Consider the following 26,319-nt stretch of genomic DNA (forward strand, 5'->3'; position numbering starts at 1 on the left):
ACTTAGAGAAGGATCTGAAATATTTCCCTTGAAGCTTGAATATGTTTTATTTCTGATTGTTTTCTGTGATGTTTTAATGTGTTGTAAACCGCTTTCAGATTTGTTCTTTAAAATATAAAGTGGTATAAAAATGAAATAAATAACAACAAATTTCACTGGAAAAAGGTACGTGTGTGTGTGTGTGTGTGTGTGTGTGTATACCCCCCGCTCATCTGGCTGGGTTTCCCCAGCCACTCTGGAAGGCTCCCAACAGAATACTAAAAACACGGTAAAACATCAAAAATTAAAAGCTTCCCTAAACATTCCATTATGGTGACCATAACCTAGGTTTAAGTTGCCATTTGGTGATTAACTTATATAGCTGAGTTTCTAACACTAGGGCTGAAGAAATATTCTCTCAAAAGAACAGGCAGGCTTTAGGCAAAGGGCTTCTTATTTAGTCATTTAATTGGCAAATATGCCAAGGAACCCAAGTAGCTTTTATGCAGCCTTCATGGAGTTCATGACAGCCTTTGACAGAATGGACCAAAAATAGATTTATGGTTTAAACTGTGAAACACAAGCTCTTCATGGATCCAGCAATGGGTTTACTAGAGATATCTAGTTGACCATTGTGAGAAATAGGAGGCTCTATTAAAAGAGCCGTTGATCTGCTTCAACGGGGCTCTTAGGTATCTGAAAGCACAGGGGGGATAGTCCAGCTTCCTAGAAATTTTTTTCCAGTTAGTGTGTGCGCAACACAGATATTTGATGGACCTATTCCTATTATATTAGTGGCACACTCAAAAATACAACATGCAGAACATTTTCTAGCAGCACACATGTTGTAATGAAGCACCCATATTTACTCTGGCAGATGATATACTTTTGTCATCATGAAGAGAAGGTGGCTTACGATGACTCCTCAGAAATTATGACATGGCCTGCCAAGAGGAACAGTGAAATGCCAATTATACTAAACTACCGAGTTATTTCTGGAGCTCATGCTATGTACCACAAATGGTTGTGCAATGGTCAGGAGCGAGGGCAAGTTAGAAGCTACAATTTTCTTAGCAACTGGTTTTCAGAAACAAAGTACTTTGAATACTCCTCTAACTGCAGCAAAAGGTGAACATTTGCAAATCTTTTATAAGCAATTGTGGGTTTTTTATAATAATAAAAAAAATAGATTTTGAAAGGTGAAAATTGAATTTCATTTGTTCTGAAGATCCCTGCTAGAGTTGCCTTCAAGAACCCTGGCAGCATATATGAGTGCTGAAGTTGCGTGTTTATGTCAATAAAGCCCATATTCTCACAGCTGTTTTCAATATTATTTCAAGTTATGTAAAGAAGTGCTGCATTTTTAATGGGAATAAAATGCACTCGCTTGACATGGACCCACAAAACCCAAAGAGCTGGTGCCATTAGTAGTCACCAAAATTACTGTGGGAGAAGCCTGCCAGAAGTTAGTGGGACTGATCCAAGATTCACTACAGTCACTACTTGCTTGATTTTAACTATGTAACACGTATTGGGGGGAATGACTTCCATGCGTCAACACGAAGCTGCCTGCCTTTTTAGCATTAGAAGACTGTAAAACCTCAGAATTCCAACAGAGAAGTGTTTGGTACATCTAGAAGGCACTGCAGTAGAATTTTTTACAACGTTATGTATTGTACTGCAAGATTTATGCTGGAGCAAGGGAGACGCTTGTTTTGAATTTGTTAACAGATCTATCTAAACTTGCTGCCAAATCAAGTGAGAATGACTGAGTAGCAAGATTTGTGGAAACACAAACTGAGAATGAAGCAGGACCCTAGCTAAACTGATGAACATGGAGGAGAGATTTCCACAAACAAGGTGTGATGTCTGACAAAACCCTCCTGACAACAGAGAGGTGAAATAATCCCACACTGCTCCCGACACATCAACTCATCATAGTTTCTACAGCAGTAGTAACCAACATTTCTGGAAAGAGCCCTACAAGTAAAGCCCAATGTATGAGGCATGACCTACAGTACACAAATGCCACCTCATACATTTAACCTCTGAGAGAACCGTCTTCCCCATGACACTGGTTACAGTGCCTTCACTTATTAACACTTCCTAGTCGGTTGCCATTATTAAAAGACTTGAGGCTTATAAGCAAGAGGACATGTTTAAAATATGCTCCTTATGCCAGAGGGAAACATAAAAACTCAGGCCAAAATTGCTCACACAATGATTGTTTAGGCAATTCCACAACAATCCAGAAACCCAAGAAATTCAGAACTGACTGACTGAAATCTGGCACCATGTCTTCATTTATGAACAGCAGCAATATAAACAATGTGGTTTATTTTTTAATGTCTGGATCCCATTCCTTATGGTTTGAATAATAAACTTATTGTTGCTGTTTTTAAAATGCAATGGTGTTTTTAAAAGGATTTCTATCAGTTACCAGTGAAATGACTGCATTGCAGGGGGTTCAACTAGAGGGCCCTTGTGGCCCCTTCCAAATCTACAATTCTATGATTTTGAGCTAGCCAAAGGTTTTCTATTTCTGGCAGCACATCATGGATGAAACACTGAGGGAGGAAAGATTGCTCAAAACTGTTGCTATCTATTTAATCCACACAAACTTTAAAAGGCAATGGCTATCTCCCAAATGTTTTAAGTAGCTCAGGCTAAATACCTTTTTTGGGATTTGAATTTGAAAGCTATTGTAGTTGAGAATGCATTTTATTTCACTTTTTCAAGAAAAGAAGAAGTTTAAATTACTAGAAGTTCAAGAAAGTATACACACTTTCTAAAGTTGCCTGCAGAGAAGGCATATAGGCTAGGTAACGGGAGACACTTACAAATGTATCATCCGCATGGTAACAGTTCAAAAATTAGGGTATAAATTAGCAGGCTCTACTTTCGTATTCATGATAATAAACTATCAAGCAAAACAAGACACAAGCTTTTTCAGTGTTCCTCCACTCTAGTGATTGTTGTTCATAGGACAGAACTGCCAAATGGCTAACTGATTTCAGCATGTGTCAGAAATCCAAACTACTGCAGAGAGCCAACAATATCCACAGTTTAAACCAGAATAATCTAGACATTGTTGCACGGAAGACCTTCCAACCACAGTGAAGAGCTTCATATGTTGCATGAATTGGCACCATAGCGTAATCCAGGGGCAAAGCCAAGAGGGATGCTTGAGGAACTGGGTTTCTGCAAATTCCAGTTTGAACTGACCTAATCTGCTCCTCATGGGCTAATGTATAAATCAGAACTTAAGTTACCCACAGAATTTCACACTTCGCAAAAATATTCCAATACCATTCTCTCAAAGAGATAGATACATAAAGATAAAACTAAGATTAAAGGTAAAGGTAACGGGACCCCTGACCATTAGGTCCAGTCGTGTCCGACTCTGGGGTTGCGGTTCTCATCTCGCTTTATTGGCCGAGGGAGCCGGTGTACAGCTTCCGGGTCATGTGGCCAGCATGACAAAGCCACTTCTGGTGAACCAGAGCAGCGCACGGAAACACCGTTTACCTTCCCGCTGGAGTGGTACCTATTTATCTACTTGCACTTTGACATACTTCCGAACTGCTAGGTGGGCAGGAGCTGGGACCGAGCAACAGGAGCTCACCCCATCGCGGGGATTCGAACCGTCGACCTTCTGATCAGCAAGCCCTAGGCTCTGTGGTCTAACCCACAGCGCCACCCTTAAAACTAAGATTATATGCAGATTAAATGAATGCAGGAACGGGACAGAAAAGACTTATGGCAGGGGTACCCAAACTTTTTTCAAAGAGGGTCAGATTTGATGAAGTGAACATGTGTGAGGGCCAACCAGATTAAATCAACCGGTCCCTGAAACGGACTTTGGACATGCCTGACTTATGGGATAACAAATGCTGAAGTGACGTAGACCAGAAATAGTCTGATTTGCTCATCCCTGCCACCAACACGGTAAGAGGCCCTGGTTATAAAGTGTAGTCCCTTTAAAAAGAAATAAAGAATAAAATAAAATAAAATAAAATAAAATAGAAGAGTAGAATGGTGTGGAACAAAAGAGGGGCTGGACAGGCACCTTCAGAATTCTACTTCCCTTCTATACCTTACAAAAACAAAATGAAAGCTTGTGGGTTGACAGGTCTTACACGCTGGGAGTTGGCCTAATTTCAGACATTATCTCCTTCCCATTTCAGATCATCAGTCATATCCCCAAATCAGCAAACAACTTGTCAAATGGAAAACATCGCGCTAGCAAAACAGGCAGGGATGTGGCAACAGCCCATTACACCTAAACGAGATTAGAGGCTATTCTGTCACACGGTAGTTATCCTCAGAAGACTAGCTTCTATCAGGTACACCTAGAAATTAATTATTCTAAAGGCATTCTTAAAGGACTTTGATTTTTTTTTTTTTTTTTTTCTGCAGGAGATTCCTCCAAATAGAAACCTACCTGGGTAAAAAAACACAAGGTAATTCTTATGAGACCCTCTGGTTCTGCCCATTTCAAACAATAATTCCAGCAGAAAGATACAATGACAAAGAGAGGTGTGAGGTGTGTGTGGGGGGAACTGTATTCATGTATTCTCAGTTTAAAAATCTACAGGCCATACTTAAATCTTGCCCATTTTCACAATTCCCTTCCTGCATCCACTAATGTCCAACTAATGCAACACGTTATCTAAAATACTAGCAAAAATCTAATGCCTCAAGAAGCATGACAGTTCAGCATATTAATTTAGGTGTGTATCCCATGTGCTTCTCACAGGAACCTCATTGATGCATCTGTCCCAAAACTACAAGTGATAGGAGCTTGAAGCGTGGATCAGCATTTGAAAAACAACTCACATTGAACAGGTTATGCCTACCAGACACATTGTTTCAACATCCTTGGAACCAAATTCCACGTTCCAAACAAGAGTTTAACTGAAGCCCAGCTCACAAGGTTGACACAGATAAGTGTTTTCCTTAGGGCCAGGTGGTACATTACATGCAATATAATGCACCAGCTGGAGACTGGTGGCTCTTTTTAAAGAGGAAACGCAGCTTTTGGAGAGAATGGTGTGAAGTAGCAGCAGAATGCTTAATGCTTTCCCTACTGTGGCAAAGTCCCGCAAAGCAGCTTTTCGCACTGCAGACAGTCAAATGCAAGGATGTGCACATATGAAAACCTGAAGGGAGCAAAATGGAGAAAGGAAAGGGCACACAAAGAGTTAAATAGGCCCTTCCCACTCCAGATCAACTCTTGCAGAAATAGCCACCCCCATTTTTAAAGGAGGCCATCAGACTACGGTTACATGAATTTGTATGTACTTATTGAGCCTTTAGGAATATCTATTATTTTGTGAATCTTGAAAATTTCAGAATACATGATTTTATCTTAAAAGAGAATGATGCTTGTAAATCCAAAAAGAACTAGAAGAAGACTCTACTTAGATATTTTTCTGGTAGATCACTTTTAAGAAGCATGTAAATGGTATATGCACTTTTTTCTTTTTCTTTTTGCTATTCTCTCTTTCTCAATAAAATATATTCTAGTAAAAGATATGGAACTGGGATGGGTGGGGGTGTGGATAGAAATAGTTAAAAATGTAATGCTATTACTGCTTACCTGCTGAATTCAAACTCTGTTATGCAAAATCTCTCCAGATTTCCCATGCATCTGATGAAATCTGATTCAGCGGGTAAGTTTGGCAAGGCACAGCAGTGGAACAACAAGAAAAGCTCTCAGACCCCGGGGGAATTAATTGATACAGAATACAATTCAAAATATGGGTCAAAGCAAAAGTGTGGATGAGCCCTTTGTCTGAGTAATTAATGCGAAACAAAACCACCTCCAGCTGCAGGGTTTTAAAATCTAACAGCGATTTAAAGAGTGCATTGTATGGCTTACATGTAGGAATGGAAGATCCCTTTTCAACAAGTTACATGTAGCCAGATGTAATTTCTCACTCAAAAAGGACTTTTGCTACCAGTTTAGCAGAGTGATGATGAATAACCGCTGGTTCCAACAGTAGCTGGTATGGGAGTTGAACACCCACCCACCCCAAGAAAACCCTACACACATTTAGCTTTTTGTGAGTTGTAGTACATGCTAAAAAAAAGTGGAAGACATGACTAGTCCAAACTGCTAGAGAACTAGACCTTCCTGATTTTCAGGGTGCTGTCGCTGTTCTGGCCCCACAGAATAAAAGAGTGGAAGAACAAGTCGAGATAATAATCTTTCATTGAACTTGTTAGTGTAAAAGCCCAAGCTGTTCTTGATTGGCTGAATTTAAGCAAGTCTTCTAGCCACAGTAGAAACAGATAACCAAAGTCAGGTATAACTAAGCAACCCAAACTTTTATCATCACAGGAAGGCATACAAATACAGGATACACGACTTGCTGGAAAAAATTAGGAGCTGCCATATGGACTAGGAAAGATGCAGTCTTATAGTGCATGCTTTTCATTGCCCTAGCTGAATTAGATTTCCTATTTAGGAAAAAATATATATTTAAAAGATTTGTGCCCTGCCTGTTTTCCACAGAAGTCCAAGAGGTCAAGAATACTCAAGCTGGACCCTTTAAAAAAAAGCTATACTTTCACCAGGCAACAAAAAATTAACAGTGATAAAAACAGGAAGTAAAGTAAGGAGGACATTCTACTGATGTGGCAACTGAAACACCCAGACTCTTGTGCCTCCAATGTTGATCTAAATCAGTGGTTTCATAATAAAAATGTGCTCATGCCACACTTGATAAGAAATACATTGGAAAACAAAAGCTGGAGAGCCGCAGGTTTCCCTATCATACTCACAGTTCCAAAATTCCAGCCCAACTGATTGAAATCTTGTGCTGTGGTCTAAACCACAGAGCCTAGGGCTTGCCGATAAGAAGGTCGGTGGTTCGAATCCCCGCGACGGGGTGAGCTCCCGTTGCTCAGTCCCTGCTCCTGCAAACCTAGCAGTTCGAAAGCATGTCAAAGTGCAAGTAGATAAATAGGTACTGCTCCTGCAGGAAGGTAAATGGCGTTTCCGTGCGCTGCTCTGGTTCGCCAGAAGCGGCTTTGTCATGCTGGCCACATGACCCGGAAGCTGTACGCCAGCTCCCTCGGCCAATAAAGCAAGATGAGCGCCACAACCCCAGAGTTGGTCATGACTGGACCTAACGGTCAGGGGTCCCTTTACCTTTACAATCTCAATAGATCTGCAGAGGACAATGCAAGAATCTGTAGTCGCTTACCCCAGAACACAAAGCTCATCCCATGACTTAGGAATCTAGAAGTTAGTGACTGAAATATCTCTCCAAGCATTGCAGTTATGAACTATTAATTACCTCTATCAAGAAGCACTTCAAACCAACATGGATTTTGCCACCTTTCATAGTTCCCTCATAAAAAGACTCGGGCTGCATACACACAACATCTTATTTGAGAACCAATGGAGACCAAGTACTTGTATTTTTCTACACAGTCCATGTACCATCTAGATCTATCGCCTATATTTTGCATCCCAAGAAGTGCTTCCTGAGAAACTGGCTTCATTCTGAAAATAAAAGCTCATTGATTTTGCATTACCCTGCAGTGTGTCCATCTGAAAACAGATGGAGGCAGGCTAGGGATGAACCAAGACCTTTTGGTAGCTGAGGCGAACCACAAAATGGTGCTGCCACACCCTGCTAGGGAAGAAGGGGCGAGTGAATATCCACATCAGGAACAAGGGGGTGAGGGAAATAAATATCTTTTTTTTTTATAAGATATTTATTAAGATTTTCAAAATATTACAAAATAAAAATAGAAAAAAGAAAAACACAAAAAATAAAAATAATTAAAAACAACTCAATCTTTCCATTACTTATTTTTCATTAGCTTATTTCCCGGACCTCCTCACGCCTCCCTTTTTTGTATTCCAGTTCAGTTTGTTGGTTCAGCAAATCCTTCCCCTCTTTGTCTATCCTAATCATTAATCTTAAAATATTGTAACATTAAATTTTTACCTGTTAGTAATCCATTTTTCATATTCCCTTATAGTATTGCAGTTAAAAACCACTTAATTTCTATCCAACATCATTCTAACATTCATTAATTTTACAATATTTCTGTAAATAGTCTTTAAATTTCTTCCAGTCTTCTTCCACCGACTCTTCTCCCTGGTCCCGGATTCTGCCAGTCATTTCCGCCAGTTCCATATAGTCAATCACCTTCATCTGCCATTCTTCCAGAGTGGGTAGATCTTGTGTCTTCCAATACTTTGCGATGAGTATTATTGCTGCTGTTGTGACATACATAACAAAAGTTCTATCCTTCTTTGGCACCAATTGGCCGACTATGCCCAGGAGAAAGGCCTCTGGTTTCTTCAAGAAGGTATATTTAAATACTTTTTTCAATTCATTATAGATCATCTCCCAGAAAGCCTTAATCCTTGGGCACGTCCACCAAAGGTGAAAGAATGTACCTTCAGTTTCTTTACATTTCCAACATTTATTATCGGGCAAATGATAGATTTTTGCAAGCTTGACTGGAGTCATGTACCACCTGTATACCATTTTCATAATATTCTCTCTTAAGGCATTACATGCCAAGGGAAATAAATATCTACACCTGGAACAAGGTTGGGAGGAGACCCAAAGTGCCTCCTGTTTGCCAAGAGGCCACAATAGAGGTGGCAACAAATCTAGTCTCCAAGGAGTGCGCTACAGAAACGACATTTTTGTGCTACAAACATTCTACCCCTACCAGGTTTGTCATTTCTTCTCATTTCAAATAAACAAAGTTCCTGATTACATCTGGAGGCCCAGGATACAGGACTGCGCCCACTCATACCCATTTCTTCTAGGCTAAAGCATTGGAGGATAAACAAGAAAACACGAGTTCGCATTCTCAACTTTCTTGTTCCCAGACAGGTTTTCACAAGTCTTGGTGCTTACAACATAAAAGATGAGTTGATCCATTTATTTTTTTTAGGATGACGGCACAGGCATCGGCCGGAAAGAACAGCACACCCCAAGTGGCATTTTGAGCTGCATTTGATCTAGAGCAGTCTAGCCAAGTTGGTCAAGATCATGCTTGCAAACAGCTACCCACCTATGGCAGATAAGAATAGCCACTAGGCAGGGAAGTACATGCCACCTGTAAGATGGCTATTTTCTCTTTCAGGCCATCTGGGCTAAGAATAATTGCAGGTGGAGGTATTTGCAAAACGGAGCTGAGACACACTTGTTCTGTGTGGTTAAACAGCTGCCCACTTCATTAGCAAGACACCCATGTCCACCTAAGTCAGACAGGAAGCAATGTAGAGCAACAGATACCTTACTAGCTCGACGCATTCTTACAGATGGATCGCCAAGTCCTAATGGGATGTTATTTGTTCATAAATTATGAGCTGCTTTTCCAAGCGCTAAAAAGTGCTGTGTACAAGTCGAAATTCAATAGCAAGAAGCAAATATTCAAACAATACAGCTGAAGCCAAAGTGTTTCCCCTCAGTGCCTACCCTAAGTCACAAAGTGCCCTAAACAAACCTTTCTAAATTCATTCTTACCATCTCCCCCTACAAATAGAAGGCCAAACTAGACGCAATGGAAACACCATTCATGTGTTCATCCCATCTACATATAAAACAAGAACGGGAACCTGACTTCATAGGTCACCAACACATACCCAGAGGTTTTCCTTGGGGTGCCCCCAATAAATTCAGGATTGGGGAGATTAACTCTTGCCTCCCCAACTGCACTCTTCAGGAAAATCAGGGGGTGCGAAGGGTTCAACACTCTTGTATACTCAGCTTACTGCTGAATAAAGACCTAAAGATAGACAGACACACTTAATGCATGTGGGGCCAAGCACTTTAGAAGAAACACATTTCTGCCAATCATATCTACTTAATGCTGCTTCCAAACAGGATTCTGGAGTAATGATTCCAACACAAACCCTTTGAGTTACTATAGGTTTATTGTTCCAGAACATGAACACCTCCCTCAAGAAGAAAGAAAACTTGATGGGGTGCCCTCTTCTCACAAGAGTTATCATATTTGGTATTTTACAGAACTACCATGCTCTACTTAACATTTTGTTTTGGAGATGGAACAGCCCAGTCGTATGCGTGTCTGGACACAGTCAGATTACTCAGCAGGAAGTGCTACCTACTCACAGGCGAGTATGCGCAGAATAAAGCTGCAACCCAACCAGTCCAAGTGAGACCGTGAGACTTTCTCATCACCTACTACAAAAATGCTGACTTTGTCTCTCAATTAAATAAGAAATAACTGTTACAGTTTTCCCACAAGTAAGGTAAATTTCAGTGCTAATCCGCCATTTGGCATATGGAAGACCATCTGTTATATACCTGACAAAATTAGTAACATGAACTTAAAAAGACAAGTTCAAAATTTCCGCAACTCTCAAGGCATCTGCACCAAGCAGTGAAAAGCCTTTTCATCACTGCTGAATATCCACCTTGACATTTTTTAAATATAAGTACTATATTTAAGTTTCACATGCCACTCCAAACCAGTGAATTAAACACCACCAACACACAACTATGTGGATTAAAACCATATGTACTTTAATGATAACATGCCTCCTGAGCTGAAGAAGCCATTTTCTTCTTTACTGGACAGCAGTTTTTGCAATTAAGGATTTCAGAGGCACAAACTTAAGCACTGTATATTTGTCACTTGATGACTTGCATGTGCGTATGGGCCCTGTGCTGATACATCTCATCACATCACCACAAATGCGGTTACTTTTGATTCAAGAGAATCATTTCAGACATTCAACTGCAGGTCATCAAGACATACAGCAATTCAGTACAAAGAAGCCTAAACACAACTTTTCTGTAGCAGGCTGTGTGGATCAACAACATCTGGAGGCTTGTAACTCCCATCACCCCTGACCATGCTGGCTGGGGGCGATGGGAGTTGGGAATCCAACAACATCTGGAGGGCCATAGGTTCCCCATCTCTGGTCGACATTAATGGTCCTGGAGTCTGTGTTTGAAATTAGCCAGGCGCCAGGCGCATTTTGCATCTGGCTTTCGACCACTTGCAACCAAGTGAAGATGGCTGGGAGCCAGGATGCCACCTGACACCTCCACCATCTGGGGATCATTGGATCTAGATCGTTTTCACACACTAATAGCCCATTCTGTAGAATGCTATCAGTTATATTTTACATGCACAATCATAATGAATTTCTGGAACCAAATTGCTTTTTCTGTGCAGCTTGAGCAGGAGCAGGAATCACCATTAGGAAAAAGAGGTAGGACTAGGCTAATATATATGTGGACTGTTCCTGGATCAAGTGGCTTTTCTTCTTTAAGTTCCCAACATTCTTCACCTAGCTCAAGGTTGTCATCTGAAGTAGCTAGATGTTTAACTGAGAATTCATCACAGTCGATCCATCGTTTGAAAAATAACAACCTCTGAGCCACCTTGCCCCAAAATGGCAACTAGACATTCCATTTAGGTGACTGTAAACCTTGGTTTAAGGAGCCATTTGGTGCCTAGCTTATATATCTGAGTTTCTGACACTGCCTGGAGTAAAGGCTAAGCATCACTACCAGAAGGATCGTGGTCAATGTAAGTGTCTACATGTTGAAGTACCTTCTCATATCAAAGTAGAGGAGGCACACACTTTGGAGATACTTTGTTTATTATGTCCGGCAGCCTCTTTACTTAAATATTTCTCAAGACTCTAGTAAGGAACATTACCTCTGCCTGGAGCAAGACCTGAGAACATGGATGCTAATCGTCACAATCAATCAATTTTCTAGAAATGTAGTTGTGTGGAGTTAATCATCCAAAAGTATGTTACTCTTGGTCAAAACAACATTTTTCCTTAGCTGTCTAACAACCTCTGCCCTGCCTTCCAGGTAAATCTCACAGAGCCTATGTCACAACCTCATGCCATAGATGGTTTTAAAAAACAAACATCCGTAGCATTCTCTCTTCATTAGTCCTGTAGTCATGTCTAATGGGAAAGCATTCCACCACCAAGGCACTCAATATATTATGATTGCTACTCTAATATACAACTTGAGTGTAATTGATGGTAGCAATAACGGTCCTAGGAATCAATGTTAAGTGACAGAATACCACCAGTAGTAACTGATTGTGTAGAGTGTGCTGCTCTCTTACATCTAGTAACCTGTATGTACTTCTGAGTATGACTGGAAAACAAATATTCTCACATATCACAGGAGGTATGCTGCTGGTTAATAACTACTCCAGGTACTTGGTCAAACAAATACTCTTGAAAAGGAGTTAACATGAATGGTACACCATCAGTGTTGCAACTGTCAAACCTTGCCTTTGAGGGTCTATAAGGTAAAGGTAAAGGACCCCTGACAGTTAAGTCCAGTCACAAATGACTCTGGGGTTGTGGTGCTCATCTAGCTTTACAGGCCGAGGGAGCCAATGTTTGTCCACAGTTTTTCCGGGTCATGTGGCCGGCATGACTAAGCCACTTCTGGCGAAACCAGAGCAGCGCACGGAAACGCCATTTACCTTTCTGCCGGAGCGGTACCTATTTATCTACTTGCACTTTGATGTGCTTTCAAACTGCTAGGTTGGCAGGAGCTGGGACCAAACAACAGGAGCTCACCCTGTCGCGAGGATTCGAACCGCCGATCTTCCGATCAGCAAGCCCAAGGCTCAGTGGTTTACACCACAGCGCTACCCGCGTCCCTTGAGGGTCTATACTGTACAGTGGTACCTCGGGTTACGTACTTAATTTAATCCGGAGGTCCGTTCTTAACCTGAAACTGTTCTTAACCTGAAGCACCACTTCAGCTAATGGGGCCTCTTGCTGCCGCCGTGCCGCCAGAGCACGATTTCTGTTCTCATCCTGAAGCAAACTTCTTAACCCGAGGTACTATTTCTGGCTTAGCAGAGTCTGTAACCTGAAGCGTACGCAACCTGAAGCGTATGTAACCCGAGGTACCACTGTATCACTAAAAATGTTACTATATCATTATGAAACACTTCCGGTTTAATAGGCAGCAACACAAAGCAGCCAAAAGAGTCTGTTACCTATAGATATACTTTTTGTGTACTGTATATCAGATTGTCTGTATGAATCCCAGCAAACTAGTCTGGCTGACAGGGATTAAGGACTAGTATTTACATATACACAACCAATTCATTCCTTCAGAACAGTTCATTCAAAGGATGCTAAGTACAGCTCACACTTCTGACAGCATGGCCTTTCTAGTGCCTATTATCAGAGCTTGCACTGCAATGAAGTTTCAGAACTCTGTGTTCTAAATGTACAATACTAAGACCATTGAGAGAAATACAAGCTTTATTGGAATATGAAGGGGGAAGGCAGCTAGCTGGCTATTTCATGCAACTCGGTTGCAGAACATCTGCTCTGTATGCAGACGGTCCCAGGTTCAAATCCCCAGCATCTCCAAGAATGGAACGGAAGTACCTCTGTCAGATGGACCAATGGTCTGGCTGGGTGCAAGGCAGCCTCCCCAGTTCCCTATATTTCACCCAAAGTAAAGTCAAGCACCCATAATTTTGAAACAAAGAAAAGCAACTCATCCCTAGCATAGAAAGATACAATACCCAGAGACCTCTGTTGGTTTCACAACAGGGATGGGGAACCTGTGGTTGACCAGAGGTTGTTGGGTTACAACGCCCATCATCCCTGTCCACTGGCCTTGTTGGCCAACGCTGATGGGTGTGAAAGAGCCCAACAAACATGGGCATATCTTAGTGCACCCCCCCTTAAATGACCAAATAAAGTGGGCAAAACAGTGAGGAGTTTGCTCAGTCAGTGGCAGAACAGGAACTAAAATCCAGCTCTTTCTAATTTCAGCATGCATTGTCCACAGAAGGACTCTTGCCACCATCTAACATTGATTTAAACATTTTGCTATGAGCTGCTGAGAACACAGAGGCGATGCAACCCCCACCCAGAGGTATTGCTGTGGATCTTACACACGCAAGGCAAGTTTGGAAGGCAAAGCCAAGAATAAATAAATAAATAAAATAAAGAATGAGAAATAAAGAATGAAAAGTGGGCGGGAAAGTAAGGTAGCTGTAGGAATACAGATAAGGTGAGGCTAGAGTGATTTGGGAAAGAGAAGGCCTTCCAGATGTTGGTGGGCTACAATTCCTATCATCCTTCCCCGATTACTGGCCACAATGCCTGGGGGTGATGGGAGCTGGAGTCCGGCAACACCTAGAGAGGGCCATGGCTACTCCACCTGGCTTGTGTATTTCATTAACATACGTCTCACAACCACACATACATTTGTCATAGATAAGCTGCCTGGAATGGCACAACTCCTGACAAAAGCAGAGGGCAAATCTGGTCTCATGTTGTTTCAAGGATAGCTGCCTCCCCTGCCTGAACAGGGGCTTTGGGATGTAATATGCGAAGTTAGGGTTGCCATACGTCCAGAATTTTCCAGACATATCTGGTATTCAGCCCCCTGAAAGCGTCTGGGCAGAAATCACTGCAATGTCCAGGAAAGTCCAGACATATGGCAGCCCATGTCAGTAGTGTAGAGTTTGACGATTTGCATAAAAAAAAGCTCAAAAACTCAAACTTTGCCACAACCCCCCCTGCAAAAAACACAGCAACTTTTCAAAAAAATGTTCAACAACTTTTGTATCCAGATTTTCACTTTTTGAAATATGACACCTCTAGCAAACTTGTCATAGCAGGCATGCCATGCAAGCACACAAAAGGGCAAGTCTTCACTATGCTCAAAGGGTTCAAGTACCTTCGCTATGATGAAAGACTAAAGTGCTCTTATTAGTCCAAGGGGGGGGGGAGAAATAACAGGAATTAAAAAAATTATGATTAGTAAGAAGAAGATAGCCAAAATGCATTCTTACTCCCCCCCCATACTACTAGAACTTTGAGTCCCTGGCCAAAATCATCTATCTGTACACATTAAAACAGGAAGTGCTATTTCACACGCCTAGTTAACTTACAGAATTAACTGCTACAGGATGTGGCGATGGCCACTATATTAGATAGCTTCTAAAATGACAATTCATGACAGGTATCTCCATCAATGGGTACAATGGTACCTCGTTACATACGCTTCAGGTTACAGACTCCACTAACCCAGAAATAGTACCTCGGGTTAAGAACTTTCCTTCAGGATGAGAACAGAAATTGTCCTCTGGCGGCACGGCGGCAGTAGGAGGCCCCATTAGCTAAAGTGGTGCTTCAGGTTAAGAACAGTTTCAGGTTAAGAACGGACCTCTGGAACAAATTAAGTACTTAACCCGAGGTACCACTGTATTGACAATGACAGCTAAATTCAACATCCATGTTGGGAGGCAATATGCCTCTGAATACCAAAGGCGAAGAGCATAAAATGGGGCAAAAGTTGTTGCCTTCACCGCTAACACCTGATTGGCTGGTTTATGGAACTGATCAGGGACAGGCAACCTGTGGTCCTCCAAATGTTGTTTGATGACATCTTCCATCATCGCTCATCACTGGCCATGTTGATGGGGGCTAACGGTTGGTGCAGGGTAGGCAAACATCATCTGAGGGCTAGATGGACCTTTGGGAAGATTCAACAAGCCCCTTCTTATGTTATGGTCCCCTCCCATCCCTTGGTTGATTTATCTGAAAACCGGAAGCTCTTGGAACTATGAAGCAGAATTCCAAGCATAGACTTCAGATGCCTGTAATTTATCCCTCATTACAAGCTTACACCTTCGTTCTAGGGCAAGAAAGGCAGGCTTTACTTAAAGGCCTCTTCCAAAAGACAGCAAGGGTGGGGTGGGGCGGACAGATTGAGAGGGTGTAGTAGTGCAAATAGATGCGATTGCACTTAAAGTCAGAGTTGTGTCCTTTCAGCGGGAAACACCAAAAACATGAAAACTACGTTTGGTAATGCGCAAGCACTTCCCTCCTCCCCTCACCCCCCCCCCCCCGCGACGAAGGAAGAGCTGAGAGATCAGGTGGCACCGGGAAAAGGGAGAGGGAGAAAGGGAGTCTACTACTCTCCAAACAAGTTTAAACACGAATGAAAGAGAGCGAGTTCGCAGAGCTCAAGACCTGCAAGGCAGCGACAGGGCCAGGAGCAGATTCAAGAGGGCCAGTATGGGATTTAGCAGCAGGCTGCCTGGCGTTTCTTGAGGAGAAGTCCAGAGGGTTGCATTCAGGGGAGAGAAATAATGCTCTCTTTCCACCCCCCTGTGTCTGCAGTCCAGCCGTCCCTTCCCGCGTCCACGGCAATATTTTCAAACCAAAACACAAAGGTTTCGAAGTACTTCCATAAGGAGGAACAATGGGAAACGTTAAGCAGAGGCAGCCGAGCGTTTTGCAGGGACTGGACTCACTCACTCCCACGCGAGTGGCGATCAAGTTTAACTCGACCGCGAGCGCGTGGGGGAGGGGGGGCTTTGCGGCAACAGCATCCCCCCTCCAATCGGCCCTCCTCTTTTGAGGTTCACTAATCCAGATCGGAGCGAGCCTAACCTGCTTCTCTTTCCACCCGAGCTCCCCCCACCCCACCTCCCGCCGCCCTAGTTGGAAAGCCCTTTTGTTGTGAACGGCCCACCAGCAAGAAACGTGCCGCGATCGCCGCCTGATCCCAGCAAGCCGATGAAGCCAGAGATTAAATATCCAGGCGCCCCCAAAGCCACATTGAAACAAAAACAAAATCTGTGGAAAATGTCCAGGCGGAGACGTAAACCCACCCCTCACGACAAGCGCCCTAGAGATCTCGGGACAAGTTGCTATGGGATACGTCCCCTATGGTGGAGAGAGAAGGGAAAACATGTGTTTCATAGCAAGTCAAGGGGGGGGGGGCTGGCGGGCAGAATATTCCCTTATATTCTTTCATAAATTGACGCAGACACGTTTAAAAGGGAAAAAAGAAGTTGCTGCCGGAGTAAGTTTCTTCCCTCCGGTGGAAAACTAGAGCAATCTCGTTTTTTTCAGACGCAAGACAAAGCATCATAAGGGGAGGGGGCGGGAGGATGCAAGGAGATGGGGGTCTCCATTCATTTTAAAAAGGAGTTAGAGGAGGTGGGGGAAAGGTACTGGAAGGCGTGGGGGGGGGGGAAGGAAGGTTAATCCGGGCTGCAAGTAGCTATTCCTTCTGTCCTTACCTTACTTTTCACTTCCACCGCGCTGTAGCCAAAATACCGCAGACTCTGAGATTTATTAAAGCTCCGATTCATTTTCTCGGCCCCCAGTTTGAAACCCCCCCTTGTCCTTCGCCTCCTCCTCTTCGCCCTCGCTCAACAAGGGCTGGGAAGACCCACCGCCTCCGTGAGAAAGTGCCCCCCGGGCGGCCGCTTGTTGCTGCTGCTCCGACCCTGGAATGTAACTTTCTTTGGAACGTTCAGCCTCCCGAGATTCTTTTACTTTGTCCCAGCGCGCTAATCAGAACGCCCGCCTAGCTCGCTCTTCGGGCTTCTGTTTGTTACAATCGCTTTCAGCTCGCAACGCGCCTCTGACTCAATAGGAAGGCGGCTGCAGCAGCAAGGACTGGGCCCCGCCTCCATCAGAAACCCTCCCACTTTCAGTCTTCGCCCGTTTCAAAACCCCAGAGCTGCAGTCATCGCCGTCGCTCATCCTGGCCGCCGGAGGGCGCGCGTTTGCGGATTATGACAGAATAATGATAATATTTGCTTAACTTGCTCAGCTAGCTAGCTGGCTGGCCGGGTGCTCAACAGTGGGCAGTGTCGCACCAAGGTCTGAAAAAGCAACAAACTCTGCTGCGTTAATGAGTATAAAGTCGCTTCCTTTTTAAAAAAGTCACATAAAACTTTTTTCTTTGTAATATGGGTGAATGCAAAATGCCCTTTTTCTTCTTCTTCCAGTGAATACGCCAAACTTTCTTTTGGTCATTTTTGCATATGAGGGCGTGCAAGTCCATTAACACTGGAGGATATTTATGCAAGTATGCGCAGGACCAGTATCTTTACAGAAACAACCACAACCATGTGTAATAAACCAATAAAGATAAACTGCCTTTTTATTTGTTTTTTGCTTTGCAATGGAAGGCGTTGTGCTTCTATACTAGGCACACTGGCCCAAATGTACATTTTCATTGTGAGAGATTTACCCAGAACACCCACAATGTTCTGGTTCCTGCCTCAGATGAATCACTACATTAGGAAAGTCCTGATATTCTCTATTGGGCATGAGTTTGTTTTTTTAAAAAAACTACACAAACATATTTTTACTAAACTGGGCATATCCACACTTCCTCTTCTCCTGCTGCTTTCTCCCAAGTAAAACTACTTTTTAGCACTCAGTCGCAGGGCTTATCCATACTTAACTTTTGTACTACTCTTTCCAGACACAGTTCTGCACTTTAAAACTCTTGTGTTGGAGTGCTTTTTTCTTCTACTTTTTGGTCCAGAACTTTCCCTGCAAAAACCTGTTCTTTAAAGCTTAAGCACAATTGGTGTTTTTGACAGATTGCTATTTGCTCTGCTTCAGCTTTAAAGAGTGTGTTTTTGCTGGGAAACTTCTGGAGGGAGGAGGGGGGAATCACTCTGACATGGAACTTTATATGGCAATTCGGGTTTTCTCTGGATTGACGCTTGCTCCAATTTAGAGCTAAAGAGCAGTTTTCCCCTTTGAAAGGATCGGGGCAAGGCTTTGTAAGCACAGGACAAGCAGAAGTGTGGGGTATATGGTGACTACAGCTTATCCCCAGAGCGTTGCAGGTTGAGGAATAGTGACAAATATGCACAGTGATTTAAATAAACCTTTTCTTTCTTTTTTATTTATAGCATTGTAGTTGGTGTTAGGTATCTGATTCTGTATTAAGGCCACAGTCCTATGCCCACTTAGTTTAGAGTTAGCCCCTCTCAATTCAGTGGGACTGAGGAAACTGAGTAAAACATGCATAGGACTCCACTGAAAAGGTTTGGAACAGCAGAGTCATAAGGAGCTGAAGAAAAAAATGGTCATTGACTCTCTGTAACTGTACATAGATTTCATTACACCAGCTCCGCTAGAGATCAATTACACAAGCCAGCTAACCACATGACAAGCCATACTGCAGAAGCCACCATCCCAGTATGACTCTCAACGTGATATTAACTGTGTTTATGCAGTGGTTTCAAGTAGCTAATCAATTTATTCATTTATTTCCTGGCACGGCACATATACATGGTCGCATGCGAGTTGGACATGCGTACTGTATTTGGGGGGATGCCTGCATTCGTTTCTAGTTTGACCTTCAGCCAACACCTGAGTAGCAGATGCTAAACTAAAGACATTTTATGAAGCTCAGCTTCGTGGCACCTGAGATGTTTTCTTTATTTTTGAAAGATCCGAGGCCACATAAGGAGGGAAAACAGTCCTGCAATCATACCAGTTTGACATCCTGACTCAGAACACCTGCATTCATGTCATGTTCTGGGATGCTGCCTGGGTGAAGCTATTGTTTTCACATTCCATCATTAGCCAGAAGGAAGTGAGAAGACAAGCCTTAGCAACCTTGTTAATTAAGAGCCACCTCCAATGGAAGATTTTGCAACTTTATTAGTCTGAGAAATGGTGCCACGAGCAGGGTGACATCACTGCTATTCAACCTATAGCATAACAACAACAATAATGGATTTTAGATTTCTTATCCACCGTTCACCATAAGGTCCCTGGGTGGTTCACAGCCATGTAAAAATAGAATATTAAAATCATGTAAAACCATTTACAAACAGAAGAATAATATTCTTAAATCACCCACAGAACCCATTAGGTCCTCTTTTTAGCCTAATATCATTGCTATCTGCTTACGCCTATGCATCTTTACTCAGAAGTCCCACTTTTTTCAATGGAAGTGCAATTAGAATTGAGTCTCCCAAAGCACAGTTCAGTCTGTTCAAGCATGATCTGTTGATATTTCTTAGTGTTTCATAAAAAATTAAAAGTTAAATTGGTATTTTGATCTATTCTCTCAGAAACAAGTTGATTCTGTTGTTCTTCATACTATATCGAAGGTTCTTTACTGCCATTAGGCACTCACCCAAAGCCATAAGCCAAGTGTAAACAATAGTAGTCTGATATCTTGAACCTAAATTCCATCAGCAACTGGAATTATCACCAGGTCATTGCTTCCATCATTCATTTCCCCCACAGTGATGTCTTCAGCTCCCATTATGTTTATTTATTCAGCCATTTCCTAGCTATTTGTTGTGATTTTAATCAGCTAGAGATTTCGCATTTCTTCCACATCTTAGAGACACCTCAGTAATGGTTAACTTTTTTTGGTAGACGTTATTACCGCTTTGATCCTGAGTTGACTGGACTGTGGAGAAGAAAATATAAATTTGTGGTCACAGTGGTGACACCAAAAGAGAAATTTCACAAAAGGACAAAGTGTGGGTGAGCTTTTTTTCTCATTGGTTAGATTTCTGAAAGAGAAATAATAATGTTATATTATATAATATATTAAGGCTCCAACTTCCGGGGGCGGCGCGAACGGCAATGGCGGTCCTCTTCTGAAAGGGAGAGGAGGCTCTGCAGGCAACGGGTCGTCCGCTACGGCGAAGCGGAGACCCACTCTGGAAAACCCCAGGCGGCAAGAGCCTGGGGTCTTGAGGCTCGGTGGGCGCCTTGAGCGACCCTCCAAGTGCAGAAGGAACCCCGTAAGGGGCTCCGGAGCGCGGAGGGGGGTTGCGGCGCTGAGAGCTGTTTCACAGCCTGAGGAGCGAAGCCGCGCTGCTACTGTCGGTGAGCGCTGATCCCTTTTCCTGCTAAATTACGGATTTGGACGAAAAAGCAACTAACTTGTGAGTAAAAGACTGAGTCACTTGAATTTGAGACTTTAAAGGGAAAATTTAAATTGGCTTGAACTTGGCTGAAAGCGGAGAGACGTGGAAGCAGGAAGTCCGTCTTCCGCAGCCATTGAACTTGAAAAAAGCAATTAGCTGGAGGAGTGGAGGCTGAAAGAAAGAGATTCTAAGTTTTACAGATCTAAGCATCTATTGAACTTGCATCTTAAAGTAAAGACTTTAAGCTAAAGATTTGGGATTTTTACTTGCACTTGACTTTCCTCCTTTTATTGGATTACAAATTAGAAGGTGAAACCCAGAGTCAGGAGCTGCCTGAGCACTAAGGGAGCTGTCAGTACTGCAGATTTGGATACTGTATATTGGAACTTGAAACAATCTGAGGGTATTGAGACCTTTTAAATTTGAAACATTCTTTTTGGAGATAAATAAGCACTGTCTGCAACAAAGTGACTATTTATAAACTCTGCTAAATATTTGTACTTGAAGGTTCTTGGACATTAAATTAGACTCTGAAAGACAGATTAAGCTCCCTCTAGAGGATTGGACTAAAACAGTGACTTTACATGCACTTTTTACTTTCGATTCCCTTGCTGTTTGCTTGCTCTGGACCTTTCCATTCCCATGGGAATAACTCAGTGTGACCTTGACTGAAAGATAACGTTGGAATGAGTGGCACAAGAAAAAGAGGGAGAGCTAAACAAACAACTTTAACAACTCTAACCTCAGCCTCACAGACACGTAGATCATCTGTGCCTGCTTTGCCCTCAGAAGTGGAGGGAGAGGGCGAAGCAGAGCAGTTACAATTGGAAGATATGGCCTCAGGAGCATCTGTTTCTGTTCTAGACAAAATTTTTGAAAAATTGGAAGCTTTGGACAAGAAAGTAGATGCGCAATCAGCAAAGATTGACAAAAACACAGAATGTCTAAATAAATTAACCACACAAGTGGCACAGAATGCACAAGCAATTGGACAGTTAACGGAGGCCTCAGCAGAAAATCGGAAATTGACTGAGGACACTAGACAAAAATTAGAAAATTTAGAGCAAGAGGTAAGACCACTCACTAAACAAGTTGGGGAACATCAGATTTATCTCTCTATGATAGAACTGCGAAACCGTGAGAGCAATTTAAGGATTAGATCACTACAAGAGGCAGAAGAAGGACATCTAACTGAGTTTTTGACCAAAGAATTCTCCAAGTTTTGGAACTTGGAAGAAAAGGACTTTAAAATCGTGTCAGCTTTCAGACTTGGAAGATTCATAAAGAAGGAGAGGCCCAGAGACTGTTTGATAACATTGAGATCAAAGGAGGAAAGGGATAAGATTTTGGGACTACATTTTGTAAAATCACTGGAGGTCTTGGATAGAAGAATTGAAATTTATAAAGATATCCCAAGACTACTGCTTGATCTTAGAGCCGCCTATTCTGAACTTGTTAAACTACTAAGGAGCAACGCAATTCCATTCAGGTGGGAATTTCCCCAAGGAATATCTTTTACCTTTAGAGGGAGAAAGGTTAAAGTAAGAACACTGGAAGAGAGAGACAAATTCCTGTCTACATACGGAGAGGACCTTCAAAAAGGAATTGAACTACCTTCTGGGCCTGAGGCAACGCCAGTACCAACATCAGCATCTGTGGAACCTGAAGATCCTGAGAAGATACCACCCCTTGAAAAATAACCAGATAGTTCAGGATGTCTCTGCAACTGTTGAGCTGGAATATTAATGGTTGTAACATTCCGGAAAAAAGGAAGAAAATATTTCATATATTAAAAAAAGAACAATTGGACATTATTTGTTTACAAGAAACACATGTGACGAGGCTCCACAGAAAAGTGTTAATAAACAAAAGATTGGGCCAGGAATTTGTATCGTCCGACAAAGTTAAGAAGAGAGGTGTGGTGATATATGCAAAAGAGAGCCTGTCACCTAAATTCCTATTTAAAGATGAACATGGAAGAATTTTGGCTATTGAGATACAATATCAAGGAGAGAAACTGCTGATATTAGGAATCTATGCACCTAATGAAGGGAAATCGGAATTTTACAAGAAGTTGCAGGAGACAATGCTGGACTATCTAGACTACAACAACATCATAATGATGGGAGATATGAATGGGGTCGTATCAACTAACATGGACAAGTCACAAAGTCAAAATGTTACAAAAGACGGCAGACTACCTAAAACCTTTTTTGAAATGACTGACAATATGGATTTGATTGACATTTGGAGGACAAAGAACCCACTAGGAAGAGAGGGAACATTCTTTTCTGAAGCCCAACTGACCTGGACAAGAATCGACCAAATATGGATTTCTAGAGGCCTGGCACCTAAGGTCAGAAAAGTGGAAATCTGCCCAAAGACCTGCTCCGACCATAATGCAGTAAAGATGGATATGACACTATTACCAACTGGATCCTTTAGATGGAAGATGAATGACAATTTGTTTAGAGATCAGGAAATTACCAAGAAGGCCCAAAAAGTTTTGAAGGACTATTTTGAGATAAATATGAATAATATGGTGGAAAAAAGAATAATCTGGGACGCAAGCAAAGCTGTAATGAGGGGATTCTTGATACAACAGAATGCAGTAAAGAAAAGAACACAAAATGAGAAAAAAGATAAGATTTTGGATAAAATAAAAGAATTAGAGAAAAAATTAAGAGTGAATCCGAAGTCACAGCCAACTCTGAGAGAAATTAAACTTTATCAAACACAATATTCTAAATTGATAAATCAGGAAATTGAATGGAAGGTTAAATTAATGAAACAAAAAACGTTTGAGTCAGCGAATAAATGTGGAAAACTGCTAGCTTGGCAGCTGAAGAGAAGACAAAGATTAAATACTGTTACAAACTTAGAGGTTGATGGAAAAAACATTCAGAATCCAGTGGACATCAGAAAGTGTTTCCAGAGATATTTCAAAAAATTATACACCCAAGGGCCGCAAGATGAGGCTGAGATTAAACAATTTCTGGTAAAAAACGGACTATCTAAATTGTCACAAGAAAATAGGACAATCCTGAACTCTAAAATAACACGACAGGAGATCGAACAAGCCATCCAGAACATGCAACTTGGCAAATCTCCAGGACCAGATGGGCTGACCTCCAAGTACTATAAGACATTAAAAGACTATTTGATACAACCTTTGATGGAGGTCAGCAATGAAATTATGGAGGGGAGGAGGGCACCGGAGTCGTGGAAGGAAGCGTTTATCACATTAATACCAAAGTCGGAAGCTGAAAAGACACAACTTAAGAACTACCGTCCCATCTCTCTTTTAAATGTGGATTACAAAATATTTGCAGACATTTTGGCAAATAGATTTAAAAAAGTTTTAAATGAAGTAATTCATAAGGACCAGGCCGGCTTTCTCCCAGGAAGACATCTGTTTGCTAATACAAGGAACATTATTGACATTTTGGAACTTTTGCAAACAGACATAAATACAAAAGCAGTTTTAATCTTTATAGACGCGGAGAAGGCCTTTGACAATATCTCCTGGAAATTTATGATGGGAAATTTAAAAGAGATGGGAGTGGGACGGGGCTTTGAGAATGGGATCGGGGCGATATACTCAGAACAGAAAGCTAAACTGATAGTTAATAATGTGGTTACAGAAGAGTTTAAAATTGAAAAAGGGACACGACAAGGTTGCCCTATTTCCCCTTTGTTATTTATTTCGGTTCTGGAAGTGCTATTGAACATGATTAGAGAGGATCGGTTGGTGGAAGGAATTCAGGTCGGTCAGAAACAATATAAATTAAAAGCTTTTGCAGATGACCTGGTTTTGACCTTGCAGAAGCCAGAGCCCAGTACGAAAAGAGTATTACAACTGATTAATGACTTTGGTCGGGTGGCTGGATTTAAACTAAATAAACAGAAAACTAAGGTTTTGGGGAAAAACTTGACTGATACAGAGTCAGAACGGTTTCAGAATGAGACGGAACTTAATGTGGTTAAAAAAGTAAAATACCTAGGGGTAAACATAACAGCAAAAAATCTAAGTCTATTTAAGGACAATTATGAAAAATGCTGGACAGAAATTAAGAGAGACTTAGATAGTTGGTCAAAATTGAAACTTTCTTTGTTAGGCCGAATTGCTGCTATCAAGATGAATGTATTGCCAAGGATGTTGTTTTTATTTCAAACACTTCAGGTCTTGGACAAAACGGGGTGCTTTCAGAAGTGGCAGAGAGACATTTCTAAGTTTGTCTGGCAGGGCAAAAAGCCCAGAATTAAGTTTAAGATATTAACTGATGCAAAACAAAGAGGGGGCTTTGCCCTGCCAGACTTAAAGTTGTATTATGAAGCCGCAGCGTTCTGCTGGCTAAAAGACTGGCTACTTCTTGAGGACACTGATGTGCTAGATCTGGAAGGGTTTAACAATGCTTTTGGATGGCATGCATATTTATGGTATGACAAGGTTAAAGCAAATAAGGCCTTTAAGAACCATATTGTCAGAAAATCATTGTTTAATGTCTGGATAAAATATAAAGACTTGCTGGAAAATAAGACACCAAGGTGGCTTTCACCTTTGGAAGCCAAGGCCCGAAAAAGACCCAATATGGAGGCTAAATGGCCAAAATATTGGGAAATACTAGAAAAGGATGGAGACAATTGGAAATTGCAGAGTTTGGAGAAAATGAAAGACAAAGTGCGAGATTGGTTACATTACGCTCAGATTAAAGAAGTTTTTAAAAATGATAAAAAACTAGGGTTCCAGGTGGAGAAATCGAAATTAGAAACAGAATTGTTAGAACCAAAGATTAAGGTACTTTCAAGGATGTATAACTTGCTGTTGAAATGGAATACACAAGATGAAACGGTTAAATCGGCTATGATAAGGTGGGCACAGGACATTGGGCATAATATCATGTTTGAGGACTGGGAGAGGTTGTGGAACAATGGATTGAAATTTACTGCATGTAACGCTTTGAAAGAAAATGTAATGAAAATGATATATAGATGGTATATGACCCCAGTCAAACTTGCTAAAATTTACCACCTGTCTGATAATAAGTGTTGGAAATGCAAAGAGTATGAGGGAACGTTCTTCCACCTCTGGTGGACTTGCCCTAAAGTGAAGGCGTTCTGGGAAATGATTTATAATGAACTGAAAAAGGTATTTAAATATACCTTCACTAAGAAACCAGAGGCCTTCCTTTTGGGTATTGTCGGCCAAGGGGTGGCAAAGAAGGACCAGACACTTTTTATGTATGCAACAACAGCAGCAAGGATACTTCTCGCAAAACATTGGAAAACTCAAGATCTACCCACACTGGAAGAATGGCAGATACAACTGATAGACTACATGGAACTGGCTGAAATGACCGGCAGAATCCGTGACCTGGGAGAAGAGAGGATTGAGGAGGACTGGAAGAAATTTAAGAACTATTTACAAAAGTATTGTAATTTGAGCGAATGCTAAACAAGACGCTAGATCAAAACAACTGAGCACCACTAAATTTAGAAGTTTTTAAGAAAATAAGTAAGATTGTGAAACTTAGCTCCTTTTGAGAACTATAAGATTATGAAATATAAGGGATATAAGAATTTTAAATAAGATGATAAATTGCTGACAAAACGTTATAACGATGAAAATGGGAGCGGGAGATGTGAGGAAGTCCA

General features: G+C 41.7%; 2 protein-coding genes across 2 annotated transcripts in view; both read right to left on the reverse strand.

Moving 5' to 3' along the window:
- PARD6G (par-6 family cell polarity regulator gamma) overlaps positions 1–17,520 on the reverse strand; it is a 69,065-nt gene extending 51,545 nt beyond the window's left edge. The window contains exon 1 of the mRNA XM_081014271.1: positions 17,041–17,520. Within this exon, the coding sequence (XP_080870397.1) occupies positions 17,041–17,112 (72 nt within the window). The 5' untranslated portion in view covers positions 17,113–17,520. The remainder of the gene's footprint in view (positions 1–17,040) is intronic.
- Positions 1–26,319, reverse strand: part of CARMIL1 (capping protein regulator and myosin 1 linker 1) — a 341,669-nt gene that overhangs the window by 105,675 nt on the left and 209,675 nt on the right. The gene's annotated exons all lie outside the window — the stretch shown is intronic.

Source organism: Podarcis pityusensis (assembly GCF_964106645.2).
Source record: "Podarcis pityusensis genome assembly, chromosome: 7".
In the NCBI taxonomy this organism is placed as follows: Eukaryota; Metazoa; Chordata; class Lepidosauria; order Squamata; family Lacertidae; genus Podarcis; species Podarcis pityusensis.